Genomic DNA, 25,290 nt, shown 5'->3' with positions numbered 1-25,290 from the left:
GCTGGAGTTGCTTGTATCCACTGGCAGAAGGATGCCAGGGGCTGGCAAGGGTTAACGCGGTGGAAGTGCTTTGAGATGAAGTGAAGAGACTGCATAATGACCCCTTGCTGCTGGGGGTGTTTTCACGTTCTCACTCTGCTTGAATTTCAGGGTGGTTTGTTAAGGTTGTTACCTGTAGTGCACAAACTACAATCGCTGCTGCTTGCAGTGCTTTTCCTGCCTCCTCTCTTCAAACCCCAGAGTGGCTCTGAAATGAGATCTCAGCCTCTTGAATTCTAGGCTGTCACACAGCAAATATTCCTGACGTCTGCATCTCATCCTGAAAAGCAAAGAAGCCTTTTCTGGGAGAGGTCCCTGTGTGGACCATGGCAGTGCTGATGTGACTGGTCCCTGCCCTACCTGAGCGCCGGGGGGCTGCATTTCCCTCTCTTCCCTTCCAGGCAGCTGTTGATGCTGTTAGCTGCTGTTGTGTGGGTGCCTCTGCTCCAGCAGCTGCTTGCCTGTGGCTGAGCTGGAGCCACTGCAGATTTCTGGTGCAAACACAAACCGTTTCTGGTTTAGTAGCAGCTGGTGCAAAATGAGTGTTTCCCATGCTGCTAGGTGCTGAGAGTTTGACAGCATTCCTTCCTCCTCTCCCCTTGCTCTGGGTTACCATCACTAGCTAGGAGCAGTGTGGCTTGAGAGCAGCCCTGAGGGAAAGGGCTTGGGGGTGCTGGTGGGTGAGAAGCTCAACGAGAGCCACCAGTGTGCACTGGCAGCACAGAGAGCCACCCAGAGCCTGAGCTGCAGCAGGGCCAGGGAGGGGATTCTGCCCTTCTGCACCCTCTGGTGAGACCCCACCTGGGGCACTGTGTCCAGTTCTGGAAACCCTGCTACAGGAAGGATCTGGAGGTGCTGGAAGGTGTCCAGAGAAGGGCCATGAGGATGAGCATAGGGCTGGAGCTGCTCTGCTGTGAAGGCAGGCTGAGAGAGTTGGGGCTGTTCAGTCTGGAGAAGAGAAGGCTCCCAGGAGACCTTCTTGTGGCCTTCCAGTGTCTGAAGGGGTCAACAGGAAAGCTGGGGAGGGACTTTTTAGGGTGTCAGGTAGTGATAAGATTGGGGGGAATGGAGCAAAACTAGAAGTGGGGAGATTCAGATTGGTTGTTAGGAAGCTCTCCAGCATGAGGGTGGTGAGAGCCTGGCACAGGTTGCCCAATTTGGTGCTGGAAGCCTCACCCCTGGGTGTTTTTAAGGCCAGGCTGGATGTGGCTCTGAGCAACCTGCTCTAGTATGAGGTGTCCCTGCCCATGGCAGGGGGTTGGAACTGGATGATCCAGCAGATCAAGGAAAATTCTCCTCCCCCTTTGCCCTGCTGAGACCTCCTCTTGGGTACTGCCTTCAATTTTGGGATCCCCAGTTGCAGAGGGACAGGGATCTGCTAGAGAGAGTCCAGTGGAGGGCTGTGAGGATGATGAGGGGACTGGAGCACTGCCTGGTGAGGAGAGGCTGAGGGCCCTGGGGCTGATAGTCTGGAGAGGAGAAGACTGAGAGGGGATTGAATCAATGTTTATCAATATCTGAGGGCTGGGGGTCAGGAGGGGGGCACAGGCTCTGTTCACTGCTCCCTGGCACAGGACAAGCAGCAGTGGATGGAAGCTGCAGCACAGGAGGTTCCAGCTCAGCACAAGGGCAACTTCTTGCCTGGAAGGGTCCCAGAGCCCTGGCACAGGCTGCCCAGAGAGGCTGTGGAGTGTCCTCTGGAGCCTTTCCAGGCCTGTCTGGATGTGCTCCTCTGTGATCTGTGTTAGATAGGATTGTCCTGCTCTGGCAGGGGGGTTGGACTTGGTGATCTCTCTGGGTCCCTTCCAGCCCCTGACATCCTGTGAATCCTCGAGGTCCCTTCCAGCCCTGACCATTGAGTGGTACCTGGCTTTGGGTGCAGAAGTGGTGTGTTGGAGCCTTTGCTGTTCTTTGGAGCAGCTGGGAGTCCTGTCTGGCTGAAAATGGAGTTTTTATTTAGCATGTTCCTGGAAAGTAGAAAGTCTGAGAGTCTGTTAAGTAATTCCTGGCATTTCAGGGAAGATGGATGGATGCTTTGTGTTGTGCTCCTCTTTGCTAGTGCTCATATGTCTTGCAGAGCCCTGGTCCTCTGCTGGCAGCATGACTTGCCTTTTCTGCAGGAAAGGATAAGCTTGGCATGCTTTCCTTTTTAGCTGGTTTGTTTGAAAATAGGCCTGAGGGGGTTGTGGGGACTGGCACCTGACCTCTGCGTCCTTGCCATTCCCAGGAGCCTCTCTTCCTTGGCTGAGTGTCCCCCAGACTCACTGGGCTTCTGCCTGCTGCTCTGTGTGTGTTTGACCTCTGAGGGCAGCTGCCCTGGCTAGCTGCTGTGCTCTGCAGTAGGAGGCTTGAGCCTGGGGCTCTGTGGGGCACGGAGGGGGCAAAGAGGCAGTGCCAGCAGGCAGCCCTTGCACTGCTGCCCACCTTGAGCTGTCTTGTACAGGTGCCAGCCTGCTGGTCTGTGCCTAGTGGGATCTTTGGGAATGGATACCCACAATCTCAAGCATCAGTCCTTAAAGAGCCCATTGGGTATCATAGAATCAAGCAGGTTGGAAGAGAGCTCCAAGCTCACCCAGCCCAACCTAGCACCCAGCCCTAGCCGATCAACCAGACCATGGCACTAAGTGCCCCAGCCAGGCTTGGCTTCAACACCTCCAGGCACAGCTCACCCTGAGCACAGCTGAGAGAGGTAGCTACATTTCCTCAGGTGATTGCCTCTTGTTCTCTTCATGCTGAACCACAACAGGCAGCAGTGAGAAGCCAGCCAGTTGAGCAGAAACTCTTCCAGGAGCTGCACGGCGATTCAGGGAGCTCAGTGACTTGTGGGGATATGAGGTCAAGGCTAGGATGGCTCCAGGAGATGTTCACAGAATTCACAGAATGGTTTGGATTAGATGGGACCTCAAAGATTGTCTAATTCCAACCCTCCAACCAGCCCAGGTTGTTCCAGGCTTCATCCAACCTGGCTTTAAACACCTCCAGGAAGGTTGTGGAGCACAGAAGCACCCAATGTGATCAAAGATCTTTGATCTGTGCTCCACAACCTCCCTGGACAGCCTGTTCCAGTGTCTTACTCACTCTAAAGAATTTCTCCCAGTCTGAATCTGTCCTCCTCAAGCTTCAATCCATTCCCTCTCAGCCTATCAGAAGCCCTTGGAAGAAGTCCCTGCATTGGCAGTGTTTGCAGAAGAGGGACATGCTCATTCTGCAGTATTTCAGTGTCTCTCTTCCCTCTCTGCAGTAGAATTGCACAGCAGTTCCTGTTCCTTGCCCTGAAATAATTGGAGCCTGCTTTCCCTTGGGAACAACTGGCCAGGGCTGGGTGCTAGGTTGGACTGGATGATCTTGGAGGTCTCTTCCAACCTGGTTGATTCTAATGATTCTTCAGCTGCTTTGAGTGGAGTTTTAAGAGGAATGGTTTGGGTTTGTTTTTTTCCCCAACTCTTCCATGTATCCACATTCTTCCAAGAGGAGTGCCTGTGCTACAGGAAGTAATGACATTACAGCATGGAACTGGCATTCTTTAATGCCTCTAATGCTGGGCTGAAGTCATCCTTTCATCTGCAGCACTCAGGTGTAATTGTACATAGGGCAGCAATGGCATGCGGGAAACCAGAGAGACAGGAGGGCTCCTTCCAGCCTTCCCCCTGCACACGTTGGCATCCTGGGGGATGCTGTCAGCCAAACCAGGCTCTGTGCCTGCCTCCCATCACAGCCAAGCAGTTTAAAAAACAGAACAGTGTGGTGCTGGTTTGAGCCTAGCTGGGATGTTTTGGGGAGAAGAGTTAGATGCTAGGCTGTGAAAAGGAAACGATGGTGATGTCTGCTCCACTCGTAGGCTTGCTGAGATGGATAAGAACAAGAACATAAATACAGATGAGGGAGTTGCTCTCTGTCTCTTGGGGCTGCATGAACTTCTCTAACCTGCCTGACTAATCCATTTGCTTCCTAACCCCCCTGGCCTACCTTTCAAACTGCCTTGAGTGTAAGGCAAAGTCTGGGGTAAGGTTGAAGGGTGGGAGAAGGTGGAAGGGAGGTTGGGAGCCTCTCCTGGGCACTCTGGTTTCTGGGAGGGCTGCTATGTTTCTGTATTACCTTTACCTTGTCTGTTTCTGTATAGATTGTAACTCTCTGCTTGTTTCTTGTGCTCAGCTGTAAATAGAAAGCTTCAATCAGTTCCCAGAGCTGCTGAGCCTAGGCTGGGTGATTTTCTAAAGCACTGGGGGGGGGGGGCAGGTAGCACCCAAACCATCACAGGTGTATTTGGAATTCAGTTTTGCCCTAAATGCAGGTGGATGCAGAGCTGAGGATGGTCTTTCCCAGATTGATTCATAGATGATACAGGGCAGTGGTTTGAAATGAGAGCAGAGCAGGTTTAGGTTGGATGTTGGGAACAAGCTCTGCACCGTGAGGGTGCTGGAACACTGCAGCAGGTTGCCCAGGGAGGCAGTTGAGGCTCCATCCCTGGAGATATTCAAGGTCAGGCTGGACAAGGCTCTGAACAACCTGACCCAGTGGAGGATGTCCCTGCTGACTGCAAGGGGGGTGGATTGGATGAGCTTTGGAGGTCCCTTCCAACCCAAACCGTTCTCTGGTTCTGTTCTGTGGTTTGTAGAATGGTTTAGGTTGGAAGCGACCTCAAAGCTCATCCAGTTCCAATCCCCTGCTATGGGCAGGGTCACCTCCCACCAGCTCAGGTTGCTCAAGGCCTCATCCAACCTGGCCTTGAACAACACCTCCAGGGAGGGGGCATCCATGACCATCCAGGGCAACCTGTTCCAGTGTCTCCCCACCCTCACTGTCAAGAATTCTGTCCTAATCTCCAGTCTAAATCTGGTAGCTGTGTTATGGTTGGACTTGCTGCTCTTAAAGGTCTTTTCCAAGCCTAATGATTCTATGATTCATGTGTTAAAGTACCTACCAGAGGCTCAGGTGTAAATTCCACCCCTGAAACTGTGATAGGACTTTCTAAGAACCCTCCAGCTGCCTGCTGGTGTTGCACAAGAGGCCAAAGAAGCTGCAGTGGCTGCTGAAGAGTTGATGCTTTTCTATTGTCTTGCCATGGGAGCAGTTTTCATTTCAGCTCGAGGTTTCATTTGCTTTCTGTGATTTAGATTTACAGTTCAGGTTTCCTCTTCTGCTGCCCTGGGCAAGAGAAGCTGCACTTTGTGTTGCCCTTTTTGCTCTTTGGGTTAAAGAAATGACTTCACTTTTCGTTCTGGGTGGGGAGGAGAAATCTTTATGACCTAAGCTGGTAGATTTCCTTTTCCTTGTGTTTTACATTTCTCCCTCTCTCTTAGCTCTGTGGCTGCAGCAAAGCTCTCCATGGGTGAAAGGACCCTTGTAAGCTAAGGGCTGCTGCTGCCATCAGTAGTCTGGCAGGTCTGCCTGAGTTCTTAGCCACTGTGTGACCTGAATGCTTGCTCTGAGTAGGTGGTTGCTAAGAGGATGTGCCTGCTTTTCTTTTTCGAGATGAGCAGGTCTGTGCTTTGATGAGGAACCAGTGCTGGGGCTGGATTTTAGTCTGACACTGAATTAGCAGCCTATTATCAATATCCTGCAGCAATTACTGGGTGTGTGAGTGCAGCTTTTATGGCCAGCACACCGTGACTGGGTTTATTATACCTGCTCATGTGGTCTGAGCACTCACCTGTGACCTCTGGCTTGCTTCAGCTTAGGATGCTGTTTCAACTAGGTAACAGCTGCCATTGCAGCTCTCTTCTTGGGTTATAAACTGAGTGAGAGAGGACATGCCTGGATTTTAATGTCTATTATGTGATTTCTCCCTGTTTTCCTTCTTTAAAAATGAAGAAGGATGAGTGTGGCTTACTTCAAACCACTTCCTTTCCTTTAAAGGTGCTCCTTCTCTAGACAGAGTTTATCTGGAGTTGGTGTAACTGAGAAGAAAACATCCTGAGTTGTTCAGTTTTTCAACAGCAGCCAGCACTGGTGGCTGGCAGCCCAGAGCCAGCTGTGTGCTGGCTGCAGCCAGAGCAGGGAGAGCAGCAGCACAGGGAGGGGATTCTGCCCCTCTGCTCTGCTCAGCCCTCACCTGCAGCTCTGGGGAACCCAGCACAAGAAGGACCTGGAGCTGCTGGAGAGGGTCCAGAGGAGGCTATGAAGGCGATCAGAGAGCTGCAGAAGCTCTGCTGTGGGGACAGACTGGAAGAGTTGGGGCTGTGCAGCCTGGAGAAGGCTCCGGGGAGACCTTAGAGCAGCTTTCCAGTAGCTGAAGGGGCTCCAGGAAAGCTGGGGAGGGACTTTGGACAAGGGCTGGGGGTGACAGGGTGAAGAGCAGCGAATTGAAGCTGGAGGAGGGGAAATTTACATGAGATGCTAGAAGAAACTCTTTAGAGTGAGGATAGTGAGACACTGGCACAGGTTGAGGGTGGTGAGAGCCTGGCACAGGTTGAGGGTGGTGAGACACTGGCACAGGTTGAGGGTGGTGAGAGCCTGGCACAGGTTTCCCAGGGAGGTTGTGGAGCACAGAAGCACCCAATGTGATCTTTGATCACATTGGGTGCTTCTGTGCTCCACAACCTCCCTGAAGGTGTTCAAGGCCAGGCTGGATGAGGACTTGAGCAAGCTGAGCTGGTGAGAGCTGTCCCTGCCTGTGACAGGGGGATTGTAACTAGGTGATCTTTAAGGTCCCTTCCAACCCTTCCAATCTGAAAATGATTGCAGGAAAAATTGGCAGTCACCATCCAGGAGGGAGGTGTTTGGTGATGGCCTGGTGCAAACCAGCCTGTGGATGCTAACAGTGACCTGCAGACCTGCTGCCTGGAAACAAGCTTAGAACTGTTCACCTGTACAGACACAGTTTGGTTCCTTTGTGTTCTCCTTGCCAAATATTCTGAGGGACAAAACTGAAGCTGAATTAGTAGGTTCTGGCATTTGATAGATGGGGCTGCTGTAAAAAAGTGGTGACAAAAAAATGGTAGTTTTTGTGATGCTAATTAGGTCTGACAGTGTAATGGTGGCAAGTAGGCAGTGCTCTTGCAGAAGCAGGAGCTCTGTGTTTGCAGATATTGGCAGCTTCTTGAAAAGGATGTGTTCATCTGGAGACATCCTGCAGAAGAGCTCAAGCTGGGGAGGGAAAACAGGTTCATGGATACAGAAAGTGTTTTGCAAATAGTTCTGTGGAGTGACTAAATCAGGGTGGGTGTTGGTGCAGCTCTGGTGGGGCCTGGCAGTCCTTGTGACTGGAAGAGGAGTGGAGTTCTGGATTCATTGTGCCATTTAGCTTAGCATATTTCTGTTGAGCTTTGGTTCTGAGGAAAGGGAAGAATTGGCACTTTGGCCACAGCAACCCCATGCAGAGATACAGGCTGGGGTCAGAGTGGCTGAGAGCAGCCAGACAGAGAGGGATCTGGGGGTGCTGATTGATACCCACCTGAACATGAGCCAGCAGTGTGCCCAGGTGGCCAAGAGAGCCAGTGGCATCCTGGCCTGCATCAGGAATGGTGTGGCCAGCAGGAGCAGGGAGGTCATTCTGCCCCTGTACTCTGCACTGGTTAGACCACACCTTGAGTGCTGTGTTCAGTTCTGGGCCCCCCAGTTTAGGAGGGACATTGAGATGCTTGAGCGTGTCCAGAGAAGGGCAACGAGGCTGGGGAGAGGCCTTGAGCACAGCCCTACGAGGAGAGGCTGAGGGAGCTGGGATTGGTTAGCCTGGAGAAGAGGAGGCTCAGGGGAGACCTTATTGCTGTCTGCAACTACCTGAGGGGTGGTTGTGGCCAGGAGGAGGTTGCTCTCTTCTCTCAGGTGGCCAGCACCAGAACGAGAGGACACAGCCTCAGGCTGTGCCAGGGGAAATTTAGGCTGGAGGTGAGGAGAAAGTTCTTCCCTGAGAGAGTCATTGGACACTGGAATGGGCTGCCCGGGGAGGTGGTGGAGTCGCCGTCCCTGGAGCTGTTCAAGGCAGGACTGGACGTGGCACTTGGTGCCATGGTCTGGCCTTGAGCTCTGTGGTAAAGGGTTGGACTTGATGATCTGTGAGGTCTCTTCCAACCTTGGTGATACTGTGATGCTGTGAAGTAGTCTTCAGTGCTGTGGTGAGAGCTGCTTACATGGGAGGTGGCTGAGAGAACTACCTCCAAAGCTGCGGGCAGCAGCCGCTGGGGCTGTTAAAACACGAACATGGAAGTGATCTGCAACAAAGCCATTTTCAACAGGTGGTGGTGGCTGTTTCAGTGATGTGTTGCCATGACAGAGCATTCATGCCTGCAGAGGCTGGCAAGGCTGAGTGACCCTCCCAACAAAGCACAACTTTCTTCTCTCCTAGAGCTCCGCTGCACCCCAGGGCAGTTTGCCTGTCGGAGTGGTACCATCCAGTGCATCCCTTCCAACTGGCAGTGTGATGGGTGGCCCACCTGTGAGGATGAGAGTGATGAAGTTGACTGTCCAGGTGAGTAAAGCTGAGAAGACTGCACATCCCAGAGACACAGGGTGCATTGGGTTGGAAGGGGCCTCCAAAGGGCATCTTGTCCAGTGGCCCTGCAGGCAGCAGGGACAGCTCCAGCTAGAGCAGGCTGCACAGGGCCATGCTGGAGCTGATCTTGAATGTCTCCAGGGATGGGGCCTCAACCACGTCACTTGTCAGCTTGTTCCAGTATTTCACCACCTTCATTGTGGAGAACTTCCTCCTGATGTCCAACCTAAACCTCCCCTGCTCCAGTTGCAAACCTTTGCCCCTCGCCCTGTCACTGCAGTCTTCTTGTAGCCCCTGTCAGGAAGTCTGCTCTTAGGTCTGCCCAGAGCTGCCCAGAGCCTTCTCTTCTCCAGGCTGAGCAACCCCAGCTCCCTCAGCCTGTCCTCATAGCAGAGGTGTTCCAGCCCCCTGACTGTTCTTGTGGCCCTCCTCTGGACCCTGGCCCTGTCCATCAGGTCCATGTCCTTCCTGTGTTAAGAGTCATAGAATCACAGAATGGTCTGGGTTGAAAGGGACCTCTGAGGGTCGTCCAGTCCAACCCCCCTGCAGTCAGGCTGCCCAGAGCCCTGTCAAGCCTCACTTTCAATATTTGCAGGCATAGGGCCCCAACCACCTCCCTGGGCAACCTGTTCCAGTGTTCCAGCACCCTCATGGTAAAGAGGACTCCTGAGCTGGACACAGTGCTCCAGATGCAGTCTTACCAGAGCAGGGGAAGCAGAGGACTGGAGTTACCAAGAATTATTTGGCATATTTGGCTAAGAAGAGGATGTTGTACAAGTAACATTTCTCAACAGATAGCTCTGCTTTTAGTTTGAAGGGGTAGGTCTCACTGGACTGTCTGGCCTGACACAATGAGAAGAGCTTTTAAGGTAGGCAGTGAAAGGAGACCTGTGGGGGAGCCTCGATTCGTGTCCACGGCTGTGTGCAGGAGGAGAGCAACAGGCATAAAGAACAGCAGAGGGGAAGATGATGGGCAGCACGGGGAAGGGAGGGACTGCACTTGATGAGAAGGGTAATTGGCTAAGGAATTGGTGAAAAGGCTGTGCTCAGTAGGAGCCAGCAAGCAGGGTGTGGTGCTTAGGATAGGGGTGAGATATTTGCACAGTAATGCAAGGAGTGCAGCCAGCAAACCAGAGGAACGAGAACTACTGGTGCAGGGTGTAAAATCCCTCTTAGACCTGTAATAAAACATTGGTGGGATAGCTTTGTCACCTGAAGTGGGTGTTGAAGGGCTTGTGCTGTTGAGAGCTGTCAAGAATGAGGACAGGTTGGTGTGTCAGTGTGCATGGGAATGATCTGCTGGAGTCTAAAAAGGAGTAGCATAAACGAAAGTAAGTCTGAGGCTGGGGTAAGTTCAGAAGAAATTGGGTTTCTTGTGCTTTATCAAAAGCAGTGTGGCCAGCAGGCTGAGAGGGGGGATTCTGCCACTCTGCTCTGCTGGGGTGAGACCTCACCTCGAGCACTGCATCCAGCTCTGGTGCCCTCAACACGAGAGGGACGTGGACCCGATGAAGCAGGTCCAAAAGAGGGCCATGAATGTGGCTGAAGGGCTGGAGCAGCTCTGCTGCAAGGACAGGCTGAGGCAGCTGGGATCGTTCAGCCTGGAGAAGAGAAGGCTCCAGGGAGACCTTAGAGCTGCCTTCCAGTACCTGGAGGGAGTTCCAAGCAGGCTGCAGAGGGACTGTTCCCAAAGGCCTGCAGGGACAGGACGGGGCCCCTCAATTCAGGGGAGATGTTGAGATGCTGGAAGGTGTCCAGAGAAGGGCAACAAAGCTGGTGAGGGGCCTGGAACAAACCCTATGAGGAGAGGCTGAGGGAGCTGGGGGTGTGCAGCCTGCAGAAGAGGAGGCTCAGGGCAGAGCTCATTGCTGTCTGAAGGGAGGCTGTAGCCAGGTGGGGTTGGTCTCTTCTCCCAGACAACCAGCAACATAAGAAGGGGACACAGTCTCAAGTTGTGCCAGGGGAAGTATGAATGGATGTTAGGAGGAAGTTGTTGGCAGAGAGAGTGATTGGCATTGGAATGGGCTGCCCAGGGAGGTGGTGGAGTCACCGTCCCTAGAGGTGTTGAAGCCAAGCCTGGCTGGGGCACTTAGTGCCATGGTCTGGTTGACTGGCTAGGGCTGGGTGCTAGGTTGGACTGGATGAGCTTGGAGCTCTCTGCCAATCTGGTTGATTCTATGATATGATTCTATGAAATGAGAGCAGAGCAGATGGAGATTGGATATGAGGAACAAGTTCTGCCCCAGGAGGGTAGCAGAGCACTGGCACAGGTCACCCAGGGAGGTTGTTGAGGACCCATCTCTGGTAATACTCAAGATCAGGCTGGACAAGGCTCTGAGCAACTTGATCTAGTGGAGGATGTCCCTGCTGCCTGCATAGGTTGGTCTGGGTGACCTTTGGAGGTCTTTTCCAACCCAGACCATTCTGTGATTCTGTGCTGGTGAAAACAACCCATAGGAGAGGCTAAGTCCTGGCCTGCTGCTTGGGGAGCTAATGCTCCTAATAATAGTAGCACTGCAGAGTGATTACTCTCTTCTGTGGTCACTGAATTAAGAAGAAATGCTGCAGCTTTAAATTTAGAAAATGCCTTTGGATTTAGATGAGCAATCAGGAGATGATTCAGCTAAACTTAAATGCATTTTAATTAAGGTTCTGAATTTCAATAAAGCCAGACTGGTCACTGAAAGAACTAGCTAGTGAAGCCACCTGGGCTTGTGAAACTTAAGAGAATGAAAATAGCATGAATTTAAAAGGTATGAGAAGAAAGCTTGCCAGGAGGGGCTTGGGTGGGTTCAGCCTTTGAGCTCCTAATGGCACACTCCAACGTGGAAAAGATCAGTGGCAGTGAACTGGGGTTTTGTGGAGGTGATGAATGTGTGTTTGAGTGACTGCTTAGTCATGTTGGTGTTTCCAAAGGTTTAAGACAAAGCCATTGTGAGTTAGTTGGCACTGTTGCTTTTTTAGGCCTGACCTCATTCATGTTGCTAACAAAGCTCCTATTAAAAGCAGAGAATCATTAATTAAGAAATTAGTTTGATACTTGTTTCTTGTCTGAAGCAGAAGGAGCACCCCAAACGTTAGGACTCTTTTATCAGAATGATTTCTTCTGAGGTTTTTTGTCAGAACACAGATAAGACATTAGTTAACTGACAGCCTGAACGAGTGTGTGGTCAAAGAGAGGCTGCCCAAGAGCCAGCAGTGCCCTCCTGCAGCCCAGCAGGCAGCTGTGTGCTGGCTGCAGGCAGAGCAGTGTGGGCAGCAGGGCAGGAGAGGGCATTGTGCCCCTTGGCTCTGCTCAGAGCTCACCTCCAGTGCTGCCTCCAATTCTGGCATCCCCAGCAGGAGGAGGCCACAGAGCTGTGGAGTGAGGGCAGAGGAGGCCACAGAGATGCTGGCAGGGCTGGAGCAGCTCTGCTGGGAGCACAGGCTGAGGGAGCTGGGGGGGTGCAGCCTGCAGGGCAGAAGGCTCCAGGGGCAGCTCAGAGCTGCTGCCAAGAGCTGAAGAGCTCCTGTAGGAAGGCTGCAGAGGAACTTCCCCTGAGGGTGCCTGGAGCCAGGCCAAGGGGGAATGGTTTGGAGCTGAGGCAGAGCAGGGTTAGACTGGAGCTGAGCAAGAAGTTCTTCAGTGTGAGGGTGGTGAGGCTTTGGAATGGGCTGCCCAGGGAGGCTGTGGCTGCCTCCTGCCTGGAGGTATTTAAGGCCAGGTTGGATGAGGCTTTGGCGAACCCAAGTGTAGCTGAGACATCCCTGCCCGTGGCAGGAGGGTTAGAGCAGATGATGTCTGAGGTCCCTTCCAAGCTGAGCCATTCTCTGCTGCAATGCCTGGTTTTACTGGCCAGCATAGGCAGTCACCAGAGCTGGGTTTGCTCATCCTGTCTCTTTTCAGAGTGACCATTCTCCTTTAAAACCTGGAATCCCTTTCAGCTTCATCCTAGTGAAGTGTAAAGTGCTCTTCCCTCTGCCCTTCCCACTGGGCACAGCAGTGGCAGTGGCATCTGCAGCAGTGATTACCCTCAAGTCATGTCTCTGGTAGACTAAAAGCGTTGGCTGCTTGCTCTGGTGAGCATGCTGGAATTGCTGGGAGGGTTTTATGTAGCCTCTGCTCCCAGCCCCTGTCTACTGAGGCAGTGGAGACTCCTGGAATTTGTGTACTGTTCCATATCAACAGTAATTGAGCCTAAAAATAGGTTATCCTCAAGTGGTGTATTCTGTGAAGTGGTGGAAACAGGCATGCAAACAGGGACCTCCACAGCTGGGAGTCTGCTGCCTGCTCCTTCCTTTTCTGTGCAGGAGTTAAAGCAGGAGCAGTGGAGCATTGTAAGGGTTCTGTGTGTGAGCCCCTGAGCAGGAAGGGCTCTGCACTTTGCCTCTTGCTGCTCCCTGCGTTTCCAGCTTGCCTTCCACTGGAGCATCAGATCAGCTTCTCCAGATAGCTGAGCTCCTTTGCAGGCCTTCTGGGCAAAAATCCCATTGCAGCAGCGTGAGTGGGGCAAGGCTCGGTGTAACTCTGGCTGCTCACCTGCGTTCCGTTCCCTGGCTGCAGGCTTGCTGTTGCATGGGAGCAGAATAAGGGTGTCCGAAGTTCCAGCGCCTGTTTGGCAGCTTGTGCTTACACTGCTGCCCCCAGTGGCCCTCCCAGCCCACTCAGAACCAAGAACACTGGAAAGTTTCAGTGACCTGATTTCTTAGGTGTGTTTCCCCCCAGGAGCCTGAGTCCACAACGGGCACTGAGCATCTGCCCCAGGGCCATGTGCAGGCAGTGGCTGGCAGTGCTGTGAGCTGCCCAGCAGCGGTAGGAGCTGCCTGGCAGTTCACAGCATCACAGTATCACAGTATCACCAAGGTTGGAAGAGACCTCACAGACCATCAAGTCCAACCCTTTACCACAGAGCTCAAGGCCAGACCATGGCACCAAGTGCCACGTCCAGTCCTGCCTTGAACAGCTCCAGGGACGGCGACTCCACCACCTCCCCGGGCAGCCCATTCCAGTGTCCAATGACTCTCTCAGGGAAGAACTTTCTCCTCCCCTCCAGCCTAAATCTCCCCTGGCACAGCCTGAGGCTGTGTCCTCTTGTTCTGGTGCTGGCCACCTGAGAGAAGAGAGCAACCTCCCCCTGGCCACAACCTCCCCTCAGGTAGTTGCAGACAGCAATAAGGTCTCTCCTGAGCCTCCTCTTCTCCAGGCTAACCAATCCCAGCTCCCTCAGCCTCTCCTCGTAGGGCTGTGCTCAAGGCCTCTCCCCAGCCTCGTCGCCCTTCTCTGGACACGCTCAAGCATCTCAATGTCCCTCCTAAACTGGGGGGCCCAGAACTGAACACAGCACTCAAGGTGTGGTCTAAGCAGTGCAGAGTACAGGGGCAGAATGACCTCCCTGCTCCTGCTGGCCACACCATTCCTGATGCAGGCCAGGATGCCACTGGCTCTCTTGGCCACCTGGGCACACTGCTGGCTCATGTTCAGGCAGGTATCAATCAGCACCCCCAGATCCCTCTCTGTCTGGCTGCTCTCAGCCACTCCGACCCCAGCCTGTATCTCTGCATGGGGTTGCTGTAGCCAAAGTGCAGCACCCTGCACTTGGAGCTATTGAAGCCATCCCCTTGGACTCTGCCCATCTGTCCAGGTGGTCAAGGTCCTGCTGCAGAGCCCTTCTGCCCTCCAACCCAGCCACATCTGCCCCCAGCTTGGTGTCATCTGCAAACTTGCTGGTGACTGACTCCATGCCCTCATCCAGATCATCTATGAAGATGTTAAAGAGGATGGGGCCCAGCACTGATCCCTGGGGCACACCACTAGTGACAGCTGCCAGCTGGATGTGGCACCATTCACCACCACTCTCTGGGCTTGGCCCTCCAGCCAGTTCCTAACCCACTTCCATGGCAAACTGTTGTTGTGTTGAGATTGGGGACCTACAGAAGCCATCCTGCTAGGAAGCTCACTCTGAATGTTGATCTTGAGCAGTGTCACCTCCTGTGCTGTGCTTAAACACTTCCCTAGAAGCTCTGGTGAAGTGTGCAGCTCTTTGAGCTGGATTTCTACCTCAGGCATACAAGTACAATTAGGAACAGAGAAACTCAGGAGTGGAAGAGTGATGGAGCCTCTGAGGAGAGAGGTGAACGTTCCAGGGACAGGCCATAAAATGGCAACAGTGGATAAGTTGATCTAATTCCATTGGAGCAGCAAAAGCTTTGTCTGGAAGCACAGCTTGGATCTTTTGCTGCTTCTGCTGCACCTGCTGCTGCCTTCCCCTGCCGCTGTGTTGGCTGCTGCTTTGCTGCCACTCGTCCCCATCCCCATCCCCTCCAAGGTCACTACATTCTCTAAGAGCTGATTCTGTCTGTGCTGTTATTTTTAACTGGAAAAACACAATTTCGTTTTTCTGACTTCCCAGTTGTGAGTTGTAGTGAATTTACTCTCTCTCTGGGGCAGGTTTGTAAGAAGTTATTGGGGGAGGGATCTGCTCTACCCCATCCCAAGGTAGCTTGCCCCAGCACTTGCACACTAAATCACCCCAGGGTCTGCAGAGTCTCCTGTATGCAGCCTGCTGAAGGTAGTGCTAAAGCAGCAGCTGCAGCACTCTGCTTTGCAGTGCCAAGGGGCACCTTTGTGTCCTGTTTTGCCAAGGCTGTTCTGTGTGGCTGAAGTGGCTGTTGACATTTGTGTGTTTTGTAGCACCTCTCCTCCTTCAGAGTGAGATAATAGTGATAAAAACCTCTGATCCACACCTTTTCTGGGCTGAACTCCTTCCTTGATGCATCCTTTTCCCCCTACCTTGTGGTGATTAAATTCTAAGCTCTTTCCTGTAGGTCTATTACTTTGAGCAGTGCTCAGCACAGCAGGATGCTGCTGTTGGTTGGGTTTAGTTCCTTGGGTGATACAATTGATAATGCAGAGTGAGGAGCTGCTTGAGGTGAGAAAATCACTCCTGGGGATTTCTCAACTCTCTTTCCAAATCTGGAGAGGAGAAAGCTGAGAGGGGATCTAATAAATGTATATAGAATCACAGAATCAAGCAGGTTGGCAGAGAGCTCCAAGCTCACCCAGCCCAACCTAGCACCCAGCCCTGGCCAACCAACCAGACCATGGCACTAAGTGCCCCAGCCAGGCTTGGCTGCAACACCTCCAGCCACGGCCACTCCACCACCTCCCTGGGCAGCCCATTCCAGTGCCAATCACTCTCTCTGACAACAACTTCCTCCTCACATCCAGCCTCAACCTGCCCTGGCACAGCTTGAGGCTGGGTCCCCTTCTTCTGGCCCTGCCTGCCTGGCAGCAGAGCCCAACGCCACCTGGCTACAGCCTCCCTGCAGGTAGCTGCAGACAGCAATGAGCTCTGCTCTGAGCCTCCTCTGCTGCAGGCTGCACCCCCCCAGCTCCCTCAGCCTCTCCTCTCAGGGCTGTGCTCCAGGCCCCTCCCCAGCCTTGCTGCCCTTCTCCAAACACCTTCCAGCATCTCAACATCTCTCTGCAATGGAGGAGCCCAGAACTGGACACAGCACTGCAGGGGTGGCCTGAGCAGTGCTGAGCAGAGGGGCAGAAGAACCTCCCTTGTCCTGCTGCCCACACTGCTCCTGAGCCAGCCCAGGATGCCATTGGCTCTGCTGCCCACCTGGGCACTGCTGCCTCAGCTTCAGCTCCTCTCTGCCAGCACCCCCAGGGCCCTCTCTGCCTGGCTGCTCTCAGCCACTCTGGCCCCAGCCTGTAGTGCTGCTTGGGGTTGTTGTGGCCAAAGTGCAGAACCCTGCCCTTGGCCTTGTTCAGTCTCATCCCCTTGGCCTCTGCCCACCCATGCAGCCTGGCCAGGTCCCTCTGCAGGGCTCTGCTACCCTCCAACAGCTCCACAGCTGCTCCTAGCTTGGTGTCATCTGCAAACTTACTGATACATATGAGGGCTGGGAGCAGGGAGGCAGGCACAGGGACAGCCTCTGTTCACTTGTGCCCTGGCACAGGACAAGGGCACTGGGTGCAAAGTACAGCACAGGAAGTTGCAGCTCAAGGTGAGGAATAACTTCTTGCCTGGAAGGGTCCCAGGGCCATGGCAGAGGCTGCCCAGAGAGGTTGTAGAGTCTCCTTCTTTGGAGCCTTCCCAGCCCTGTCCAGATGTGTTCCTGTGTGACCTGTGCTAGATTCTAGTCCTGCTCCAGTGGGGGGTTGGACTGAATCTGTGGGGGTCCCTTCCGAGCCCTGTGATCTTTAGGCACAAAACTGGACTTCATCCTGAAGCTCTCCCACTCTGGAATTACAAGATGGAGTGAAAAGTGTTCCCAGGCCTTCAGTAGGTGATGTGCTGAATGGAAAGTTTGCACCTTAGGGGACAGCAGAGGATTGGGCAGCTTGTTGTGTAGAAATCAGGGAATCTTTGTGTTTAAGCAGGAGCAACTCAGATCTTGGAATAAACAAGCTGCAGTAAGGCTTGGTAGCTTCACAAACAGTTCAGTTTGGGCACAGTTTGATATAGGCCTCCACCCCTGTGGGAGCTTTGGCTTGGCTGACCTGGCTTCTGTGACAGGAGCTCTCAAAACTGTTTCACATTCCCCGAATCCAACATTCAGCTCTTTGAGTTGTGACTCTACCAGGATCTGCCTGTATTACAGTCAGTGTCTTCTGTCTGGCCAGCCTCTTTTGGTGCAAAGCAGCCCTTGGCAGGTGGGGCAGATTGCAGTTTCTCTTCCAGCTCCTCCAAAGAGTTTGGCATCAGTCCCCCCTGCAGCGCTGCTCTGCACGCCGGAGGTCCGGTCCCTGCCCAGCTTAGCCCCTGCCAGCTCACACTTGGTGTGGGCTCAGCTCCTCAGCCCATGTTCCATATTGCACTGCTTGGCTTTTTGGTTCTTTTCACTTGGTCTGAATGCTGGAGGCACTGAGAGAAAGGAAAAGGGAACCTTCTGCTCTGATTGTGTGCCTTGCTTCCCCTAAGGACACACCACGTGCAAAGAAAGTGTTGCTGCCATCCCATGGATAAAGCTGCAGAGTAATCTCCATGGATGTACATGTATGGAGCTTAGCAGGTGTGGGCTTTGGAGGCTGGATGGAGTTAGCAGGTGTGGGCTGTGCAGAGTGGAAGGAGTTAGCAGGTGTGGGCTGTGCAGAGTGGAAGGAGTTAGCAGGTGTGGGCTGTGCAGGCTGGATGGAGTTAGCAGGTGTGGGCTTTGGAGGCTGGATGGAGTTAGCAGGTGTGGGCTGTGCAGGCTGGATGGAGTTAGCAGGTCTGGGCTTTGGAGGCTGGATGGAGTTAGCAGGTGTGGGCTGTGCAGGCTGGATGGAGTTAGCAGGTGTGGGCTGTGCAGGCTGGATGCAGTTAGCAGGTGTGGGCTGTGCAGGCTGGATGGAGTTAGCAGGTGTGGGCTGTGCAGAGTGGATGCAGTTAGCAGGTGTGGGCTGTGCAGGCTGGATGGAGTTAGCAGGTGTGGGCTGTGCAGGCTGGATGGAGTTAGCAGGTGTGGGCTTTGGAGGCTGGATGGAGTTAGCAGGTGTGGGCTGTGCAGGCTGGATGGAGTTAGCAGGTGTGGGCTTTGGAGGCTGGATGGAGTTAGCAGGTGTGGGCTTTGGAGGCTGGATGGAGTTAGCAGGTCTGGGCTGTGCAGGGTGGATGGAGTTAGCAGGTCTGGGCTGTGCAGGGTGGATGGAGTTAGCAGGTGTGGGCTGTGCAGGGTGGATGGAGTTAGCAGGTCTGGGCTGTGCAGGGTGGATGGAGTTAGCAGGTGTGGGCTGTGCAGGCTGGATGGAGTTAGCAGGTCTGGGCTTTGGAGGCTGAATGGAGTTAGCAAGTGTGGGCTGTGTGGAGTGGATGGAGTTAGCAGGTCTGGGCTTTGGAGGCTGCAGTTAGCCAGGCCTGGGCTGTGCAGGCTGCAGTCACAGCCCTTGTCCAACTGAAAGGTAGTTGAAAAGCAAATTCTCCCCCTTGCAACCCTTCGAAACACCACAGTTAGGTTGTGATCCTTCTGACTTAGGTTGCTGCACTAAAGCTTAGTCCATGGCACAGGTAGCTTGGTTTGAAGAAAAAATACTTGCATGCAAGAAGCAGCAACAGCCAAGTGCACAGAAAAATCTGCTGCAGGGTGCTGAGGAGGTAAATAGAAACCCAGTCCAGTCCCACCTTTGCCATCAGACTCTGCAGCAGCTTTGGGTGGCAGTGAAGTGACTTGGAGCTGGTTAGCATCTCGTGGTTGTTGCCCTGGCAAAGCTTGGCACTGCTGCTGTTCTCAGACCCAGCATTCAGGTCAGATGGAAGCAATGGGCTGTTTGAAGAGCACAAGTTTAAGAAGCAGCTGACAGTGCTGGGCTTGAAGAGGAAGTGACTTGAGGTGGCTGCTTTCTGCCTTTCCAGCCCTGGCTGCTTTCAGCTGCGAGGCTGCTGACCTGGGCAGGTGCTAAGGAAGCAGCCAGCGTCCTGCTGCCTGAGCTCACTTGGGCTGGGAGCAGCATAGCTGTTTTTCAAAGCATCTGGCACAAATCCTGCCAGCTGAAGATGTTAGCCCAAGTAACCCTTTCTTAACCTTGCCTGTTAAACCCTGGGCACTCGTGGTTTCTTCCTGGGGGAGGTGAGTTGTTAAGCCCTTGTGGGCGTTGTGTTTAGCTGGGAAGGGTCAGCCATATGGCATCACACCTGCTCTCGCTTCTGAAAGGGAGCTAATTCAGTGTGCATTTGCTGCTCCCTGCTCCTTTGGGCTGAGCTGTCAGCATTTAATGACATGGGGAAACAGAGCTTCCCGTGCTGGGCTCTGCTCAGCTTTGGCATTGTTTGTGAAGTCCTGATACAATTAAAGATTTGCTTTTCCTTTTAGTGTCTCAGGATCGCTCTAAAATCACAGACCAAATCCTGCTCCTGACCTGTTGGCAATGAGGACAATCAAATTCTAAGCCTAAAAATAGATTGGCCTTTAAAGCAATCAAAAGTGGTCACAGTGTTCTTCAATGCCAGCTTCTTGCACCACTCTGTGTCCTCCCAGATGCTCCCTGCCTGAACTTCTTGCCAGAGATGAAAGCACATTCTGATAGTAGCTGAAGATGAGCCAGCAGTGTGCCCAGGTGGCCAAGAGAGCCAGTGGCATCCTGGCCTGCATCAGGAGCAGTGTGGCCAGTATGACAAGGGAGGTTCTTCTGCCTCTGTACTCAGCACTGCTCAGGCCACACCTTGAGTGCTGTGTCCAGTTCTGGGCTCCTCAATTCAAGAGAGATGTTGAGGTGCTGGAAGGTGTCCAGAGAAGGGCAGCAAGGCTGGTGAGGGGCCTGGAACACAGCCCTGAGAGGAGAGGCTGAGGGAGCTGTGGGTGTGCAGCCTGCAGAAGAGGAAGTTCAGGGCAGAGCTCATTGCTGTCTACAACTACCTGAAGGAACATTGTAGCCAGGTGGGGTTGGGCTCTGCTGCCAGGCAGCCAGGGACAGAAGAAGGGGACACAGCCTCAAGTTGTGCCAGGGCAGGTCTAGGCTGGATGTTGTTAGGAAGTTGTTGTCAGAGAGAGTGATTGGCATTGGAATGGGCTGCCCAGGGAGGTGGTGGAGTGGCTGTGGCTGGAGGTGTTGCAGCCAAGCCTGGCTGGGGCACTAAGTGCCATGGTCTGGTTGACTGGCTAGGGCTGGGTGCTAGGTTGGGCTGGATGAGCTTGGAGGTCTCTTCCAACCTGGTTGATTCTATGATGATGATGATGATAGCGAGCAGCAGGGTTTGCACTTCAGCCCTGCAGAGCCATGTGAGTGTGTCCTGCACAGCCATCCCTTTGTGGGTGATCTCTCCAGACAAGTAATTCCTGGGATCACCTGCTAGTTAACTGTCCCTTGCTCATCCCATTAACCCAGGGCAGACTGGCTGTGCCACAGCCAAACACGAGGCCACTCTGCTCTTCTGGCCTCCAGCTCCTGAGTGTCCTTGCTCGTCAGGGTTAACTTCTCTTTCAAGGATGGCTTTGTTTGGTGGCCTTCTGGAGGTCTTTCCACCCACATAATAGGATCACAGGGTGCTGGAGGCCTCAAGTAGGCTGCCCAGAGAGGTTGTAGGGTCTGCTCGGGAGACTTTCAAGACCTGCCTGGCTGCATTCCTATGTGGCCTGTCCTAGATGATCCTGCTCTGGCAGGGGAGTTGGACTGGATGGTCTCTGGAGGTCCCTTCCCAACCTAAACATTCTGTGATTACCCTAATAGATCATAAACTCATTACCTTAATAGATCATAGGCTCATTAAGGTTGGAAACAACCTCCAATGTCATCCAGTCCAACCATCAGTCCAGCACCACCATGGCCTCAAAGTGCCACGTCCACACCTCCAGGGGTGGGGACTCCACCACCTCCCTGGGCAGCCTGTTCTGGACCTTGACAACTCTTCCCATGAAACTGTTCCCCATGTCCAACCTCAGCCTGCCCTGGTGCAACCTGAGGCCATGTTCTCATGTCCTGTTACTTGAGATGGTCACTGCAGGGGGATGGTATTTTGTGGAAGAGCTTTGGTGATCTCAGAATGGCTGCAACTGACCACAAACATGCCAGAAACAGAACTTTTTCCCTTCTCCATCCCCTGTTCACAGGCACAACCATCTCTCCACCATCTTTCTGCAGGCTTGGAGCCAACATCAGGGCAGCACCAATGCCCCACAGCCATCCTCAGGCAGGATTTGACCCCTTTGAGTGTTGTTCAGCTCAACAAGCCGGGGCCAGGAGGTGCCTGATCTCCCAGCAGTGATCTCTACCTCTTGTTTTTAACCCTCTCATCAAGCACTTGCCAACCCTAGGTTTAAATGGGATGAGACTGAACAAGGCCAGGTGCAGGGTGCTGCACTTTGGCCACAACAACCCCAAGCAGCACTAGAGGCTGGGGCCAGAGTGGCTGAGAGCAGCCAGGCAGAGAGGGCCCTGTGGGTGCTGGTAGAGAGGAGCTGAAGCTGAGGCAGCAGTGCCCAGGTGGGCAGCAGAGCCAATGGCATCCTGGGCTGGCTCAGGAGCAGTGTGGGCAGCAGGACAAGGGAGGTTCTTGTGCCCCTGTGCTCAGCACTGCTCAGGCCACAGCTTGAGTGCTGTGTCCAGTTCTGAGCTGTTCAAATGAAGAGAGATGTTGAGGTGCTGGAAGGTGTTGAGAGAAGGGCAGCAAGGCTGGGGAGGGGCCTGGAGCACAGCCCTGTGAGGAGAGGCTGAGGGAGCTGGGGGGGTGCAGCCTGCAGCAGAGGAGGCTCAGGGCAGAGCTGATTGCTGTCTGCAGCTGCCTGCAGGGAGGCTGTAGCCAGCTGGGGTTGGGCTCTGCTGCCAGGCAGCCAGGGACAGAAGAAGGGGACACAGCCTCAAGTTGTGCCAGGGCAGGTTGAGGCTGGATGTGAGGAGGAAGTTGTTGGCAGAGGCAGAGAGAGTGATTGGCATTGGAATGGGCTGCCCAGGGAGGTGGTGGAGTGGCTGTGGCTGGAGGTGTTCTTGCCAAGGCTGGCTGGGGCACTTAGTGCCATGGTCTGGGTGATTGGCCAGGGCTGGGTGCTAGGTTGGGGTGGGTGAGCTTGGAGCTCTCTTCCAACCTGCTTGATTCTGTGATTCTGAATCATCACCCAAGAGCTGGGCACCTCTTGCCTTTTAAAGGTAGTCTGAAAGGAGGCAGTTGTTCTGGACATGGCTTTGAATGTATGTGACTGTGTTTGGCTGTAGCTGAACCTGCTGAGATGATAATGTAGCTCCTCTTCCTTGGCTGGTTTCTTTGGCTGAGAGCTGGGCTAAGTGGAGCTGATCAGCTTTAAAGGAGAAGAAGCTGATTCCATTTTCTTCTATAGAAACTGGCAGTGAGATGAGAGCTTCTTGTCTTGTTTCAGAAATAATCAGCTAACATTTGTGTTAATAAACTTGAGAGTGAATTAAGGACTTTGTTCTCCTGGCTGAAGCTTGGCTTTCTTCCCTGGTTTTAATTTTGTCCCAGATCTCAGAGAATGCTTTGGGAAGTTACTTGGAGAATCATTAAATAGTTTGGATTGGAAGGGACTTGTGAAGGTCGTTCAGTCCAACCCCCTGCCCTCAGCATGGGCTTCTTCCACTAGATCAAGTTGCTCAGAGCCTTGGTGAGCCTGACCTTGAATATCTCCAGGGATGGGCCTCAACTGCTTCTCTGGGCAGGCTGTTGCAGTGTTCCAGCACCCTCATGGTGCAGAACTTGCTCCTAACATCCAATCTAAACCTGCTCTGCTCTCCTTTTGAGCCACTGCCCCTTGCCCTATCACTGCAGGCCTTTGGGAGCAGTCCTTCTCCATCCTTGTAGCCACTTTGGGTGCTGGAAGGTCACTCTTAAGGTCCCTCTGCAGGCTGCACACTCCCAGCTCCCTCAGCCTGTCCTCACAACAGAGATGCTCCAGCCCTTGGATCATCTTGGTGGCCTCCTCTGGACTCCCTCCATCAGAAGTTGCCTTATGTCCTTGAATACACAACTGTGAGATGAAGTAGCTGCTGTGGGCAGTTCTGCAAGCAGGGGCAGATGAAAGCCCCTGGGGATGTTGCAGCAGTTGAAGTGATGAACCTGCAGCTCCTGTGTGCAGTTGCAGGCTGGGCAGAACCTGCCAGGAGGCTCAGTTTGCTCTGCAGTGCTGATGGAGTGCCTGGCTGGGGGTTGAACTGTAGATTCTCCACTGAAGTGCCCTGTACCATGGCCAAGCTGATTCAGAGAGTGGTTTAGATTGGAAAGGACTTTGAAGATCAGCCCAGTGCCAGCCCCCTGCCATGGGCAGGACACCTCCCACCAGCCCAGGTTGCTCAAGGCCTCATCCAGCCTGGCCTTGAACACCTTCAGGGAGGTTGTGGAGCACAGAAGCACCCAATGTGATCTTTGATCACATTGGGTGCTTCTGTGCTCCACAACCTCCCTGGGAAACCTGTGCCAGGGAGGGAGCAGCCACAAACCTGTGCCAGGGAGGGAGCAGCCACAAGCTCCCTGGGCAGCCTGTGTCAGTCTCTCACCACTCTCACTGTCAAGATTTTCTTCATAGTGCCCAGTCTAAATCTCCCCTCCTCAAGCCTCAAATGCCAATTTCACCTTCAGAATCCTTCATCAGTTCCCTGTTCATGACCACTCTGTTGGTGCAGGGATCTGGCATCTTCGTAACTTACATCAGAGGGCTGCAGCACCTCTCCTGTGAGGAGAGACTGAGGGAGCTGGGGCTGTGCAGTCTGGAGAGAAGGCTCTAGGCTGACCTTACTGTGGCCTTTCAGTATGTGCAAGGGGCCACAAGGAAGCTGGGGAGGGACTTTTTAGGCTGTCAGGTAGGGATAGGACTGGGGGGGATGGAACAAAGCTGGAAATGGGTAGAGTCAGCCTGGATGTTAGGAAGACATGAGCATGAGGGTGGTGAGAGCCTGGAAGGGGCTGCCCAGGGAGGTGGTGGAAATCTCATCCCTGGAGGTGTTTCAGGCCAGGCTGGCTGAGGCTGTGGGCAGCCTGCTCTAGTGTGAGGTGTCCCTGCCCATGGCAGGGGGGGTTGGAGCTGGCTGGTCCCTTCCAGCCCTGCCTGGTTCTGTGATCACATATACCTCGAGTGAGAGCCCAGGCCAAGTTCAACGCAGTGACCACTGTCTTTTGCCACTACTGACTGTTCCTTCTGGACCCCAGGCTTGACAGGGGACCAACGAACTTACCATGGGAAGGAGAATGTGGACTCGAGGCACAGCAGAGGGAGAGGAGGGGAGACCACCCGCTTCCACACCGTCAATGTGGCACAGCCCGTCCGCTTCAGCAGTAAGTTGCAGACTGGGAAATCTGGGCCATCTTCCTGGTAATTGATTTAGCCATTTAGGCTATTTAAAAGAAAATAAATACTGCTAATGAGGAATTAATAGGCTTTTGATGAGGTTTTATTCTCCTGCAGTGCTTTTGGAGGCTTTTGTGCATTTCTCTCCTGTGTGTCTCATTAAACGTCGGAGTTTCGATAGCAGAGTGATGCATGCAGAGGGTTCTGCTGCCCTGGTAGGCTTGGGTTTGTCAAACCAGAGCTGCAGTTTCCTGTTGGAACTCACTGCAATTACAGAAAACTAAGCCTGTGGTTTAAGTGGAGGTTTCTGCCTGCAGCAGGGGTGGTTGCTGCGCCCTTGTCTCTTGGTGGGAGCTTGCATGGGGAATTGTTCCCCTGGAACAGAAAGCACAGAGTCACAAAATGTCAGGGGTTGGAAGAGACCTCCAGAGAGCAGCCAGTCCAACCCCCCTGCCAGAGCAGGATCACCTTGGGCAGGTCACACAGAAACACATCCAAGTGAGGTTTGAAAGTCTCCAGAGCAGGAGACTCCACAGCCTCTCTGGGCAACCTGCTCCAGGCTCCAGCACCCTCACAACAAACAACTTTCTCCTCAGCCTCACCTCCAACTTCCTGGCTCCCACCTTAGCCCTCTTGGGCCTTATGCTGGCCCTGGGCACCCCCAGGCAGAGCCTGGCACCTTCACCCTGCCACCAGCCCTCAGCTAGTGCCAGACATTGCTCAGGTCCCCTCTCAGCCTTCTCCTCTCCAGACCAAACAGCCCCAGGGTCTCAGTCTTTCCTCATCAGATGTTCAAGTCTCTTCACTATCCTCATAGCTCTTCACTGGAATCTCTCCAGCAGGTCCCTGTCTCTCTTGAACTGGGGAGCTCAAAACTAGACCCAGTACTGCAGGTGATATTTAATTGGAGGCCTTCAGATGTAAGTTTCTGCATCATCACTTGATCACAAAGCTCACAGTTCCTGAAGGGAACGAAGAGGCTTGAGAGCTGAGTGCATGCAATGAACTGAAACCAGTTTGTGCCTTTCAAGTTGTTCCCTTAGTTGGTGTGCAAAGGAAACACTGCATCTGCAGGTGCTAAAATCATATTTCATACCTGTTTCAGATTTCATCCACCTGCCTCTGTA

The 25,290-nt window shown here is 53.4% G+C and overlaps 1 protein-coding gene across 1 annotated transcript in view; it reads left to right on the top strand.

Moving 5' to 3' along the window:
• The window catches only part of DGCR2 (DiGeorge syndrome critical region gene 2), a 72,700-nt gene that overhangs the window by 25,534 nt on the left and 21,876 nt on the right, over positions 1–25,290 (top strand). The window contains 2 exon segments of the mRNA XM_064168236.1: positions 8,324–8,446; positions 24,025–24,150. Coding sequence (XP_064024306.1) covers positions 8,324–8,446; positions 24,025–24,150 — 249 coding nt within the window.

This window comes from Pogoniulus pusillus, chromosome 30 (assembly GCF_015220805.1).
Source record: "Pogoniulus pusillus isolate bPogPus1 chromosome 30, bPogPus1.pri, whole genome shotgun sequence".
Taxonomy (NCBI): Eukaryota; Metazoa; Chordata; class Aves; order Piciformes; family Lybiidae; genus Pogoniulus; species Pogoniulus pusillus.
The sequence above is the reverse complement of the archived record's forward strand: the minus strand, read 5'-3'. Positions and strand labels throughout refer to the sequence as shown.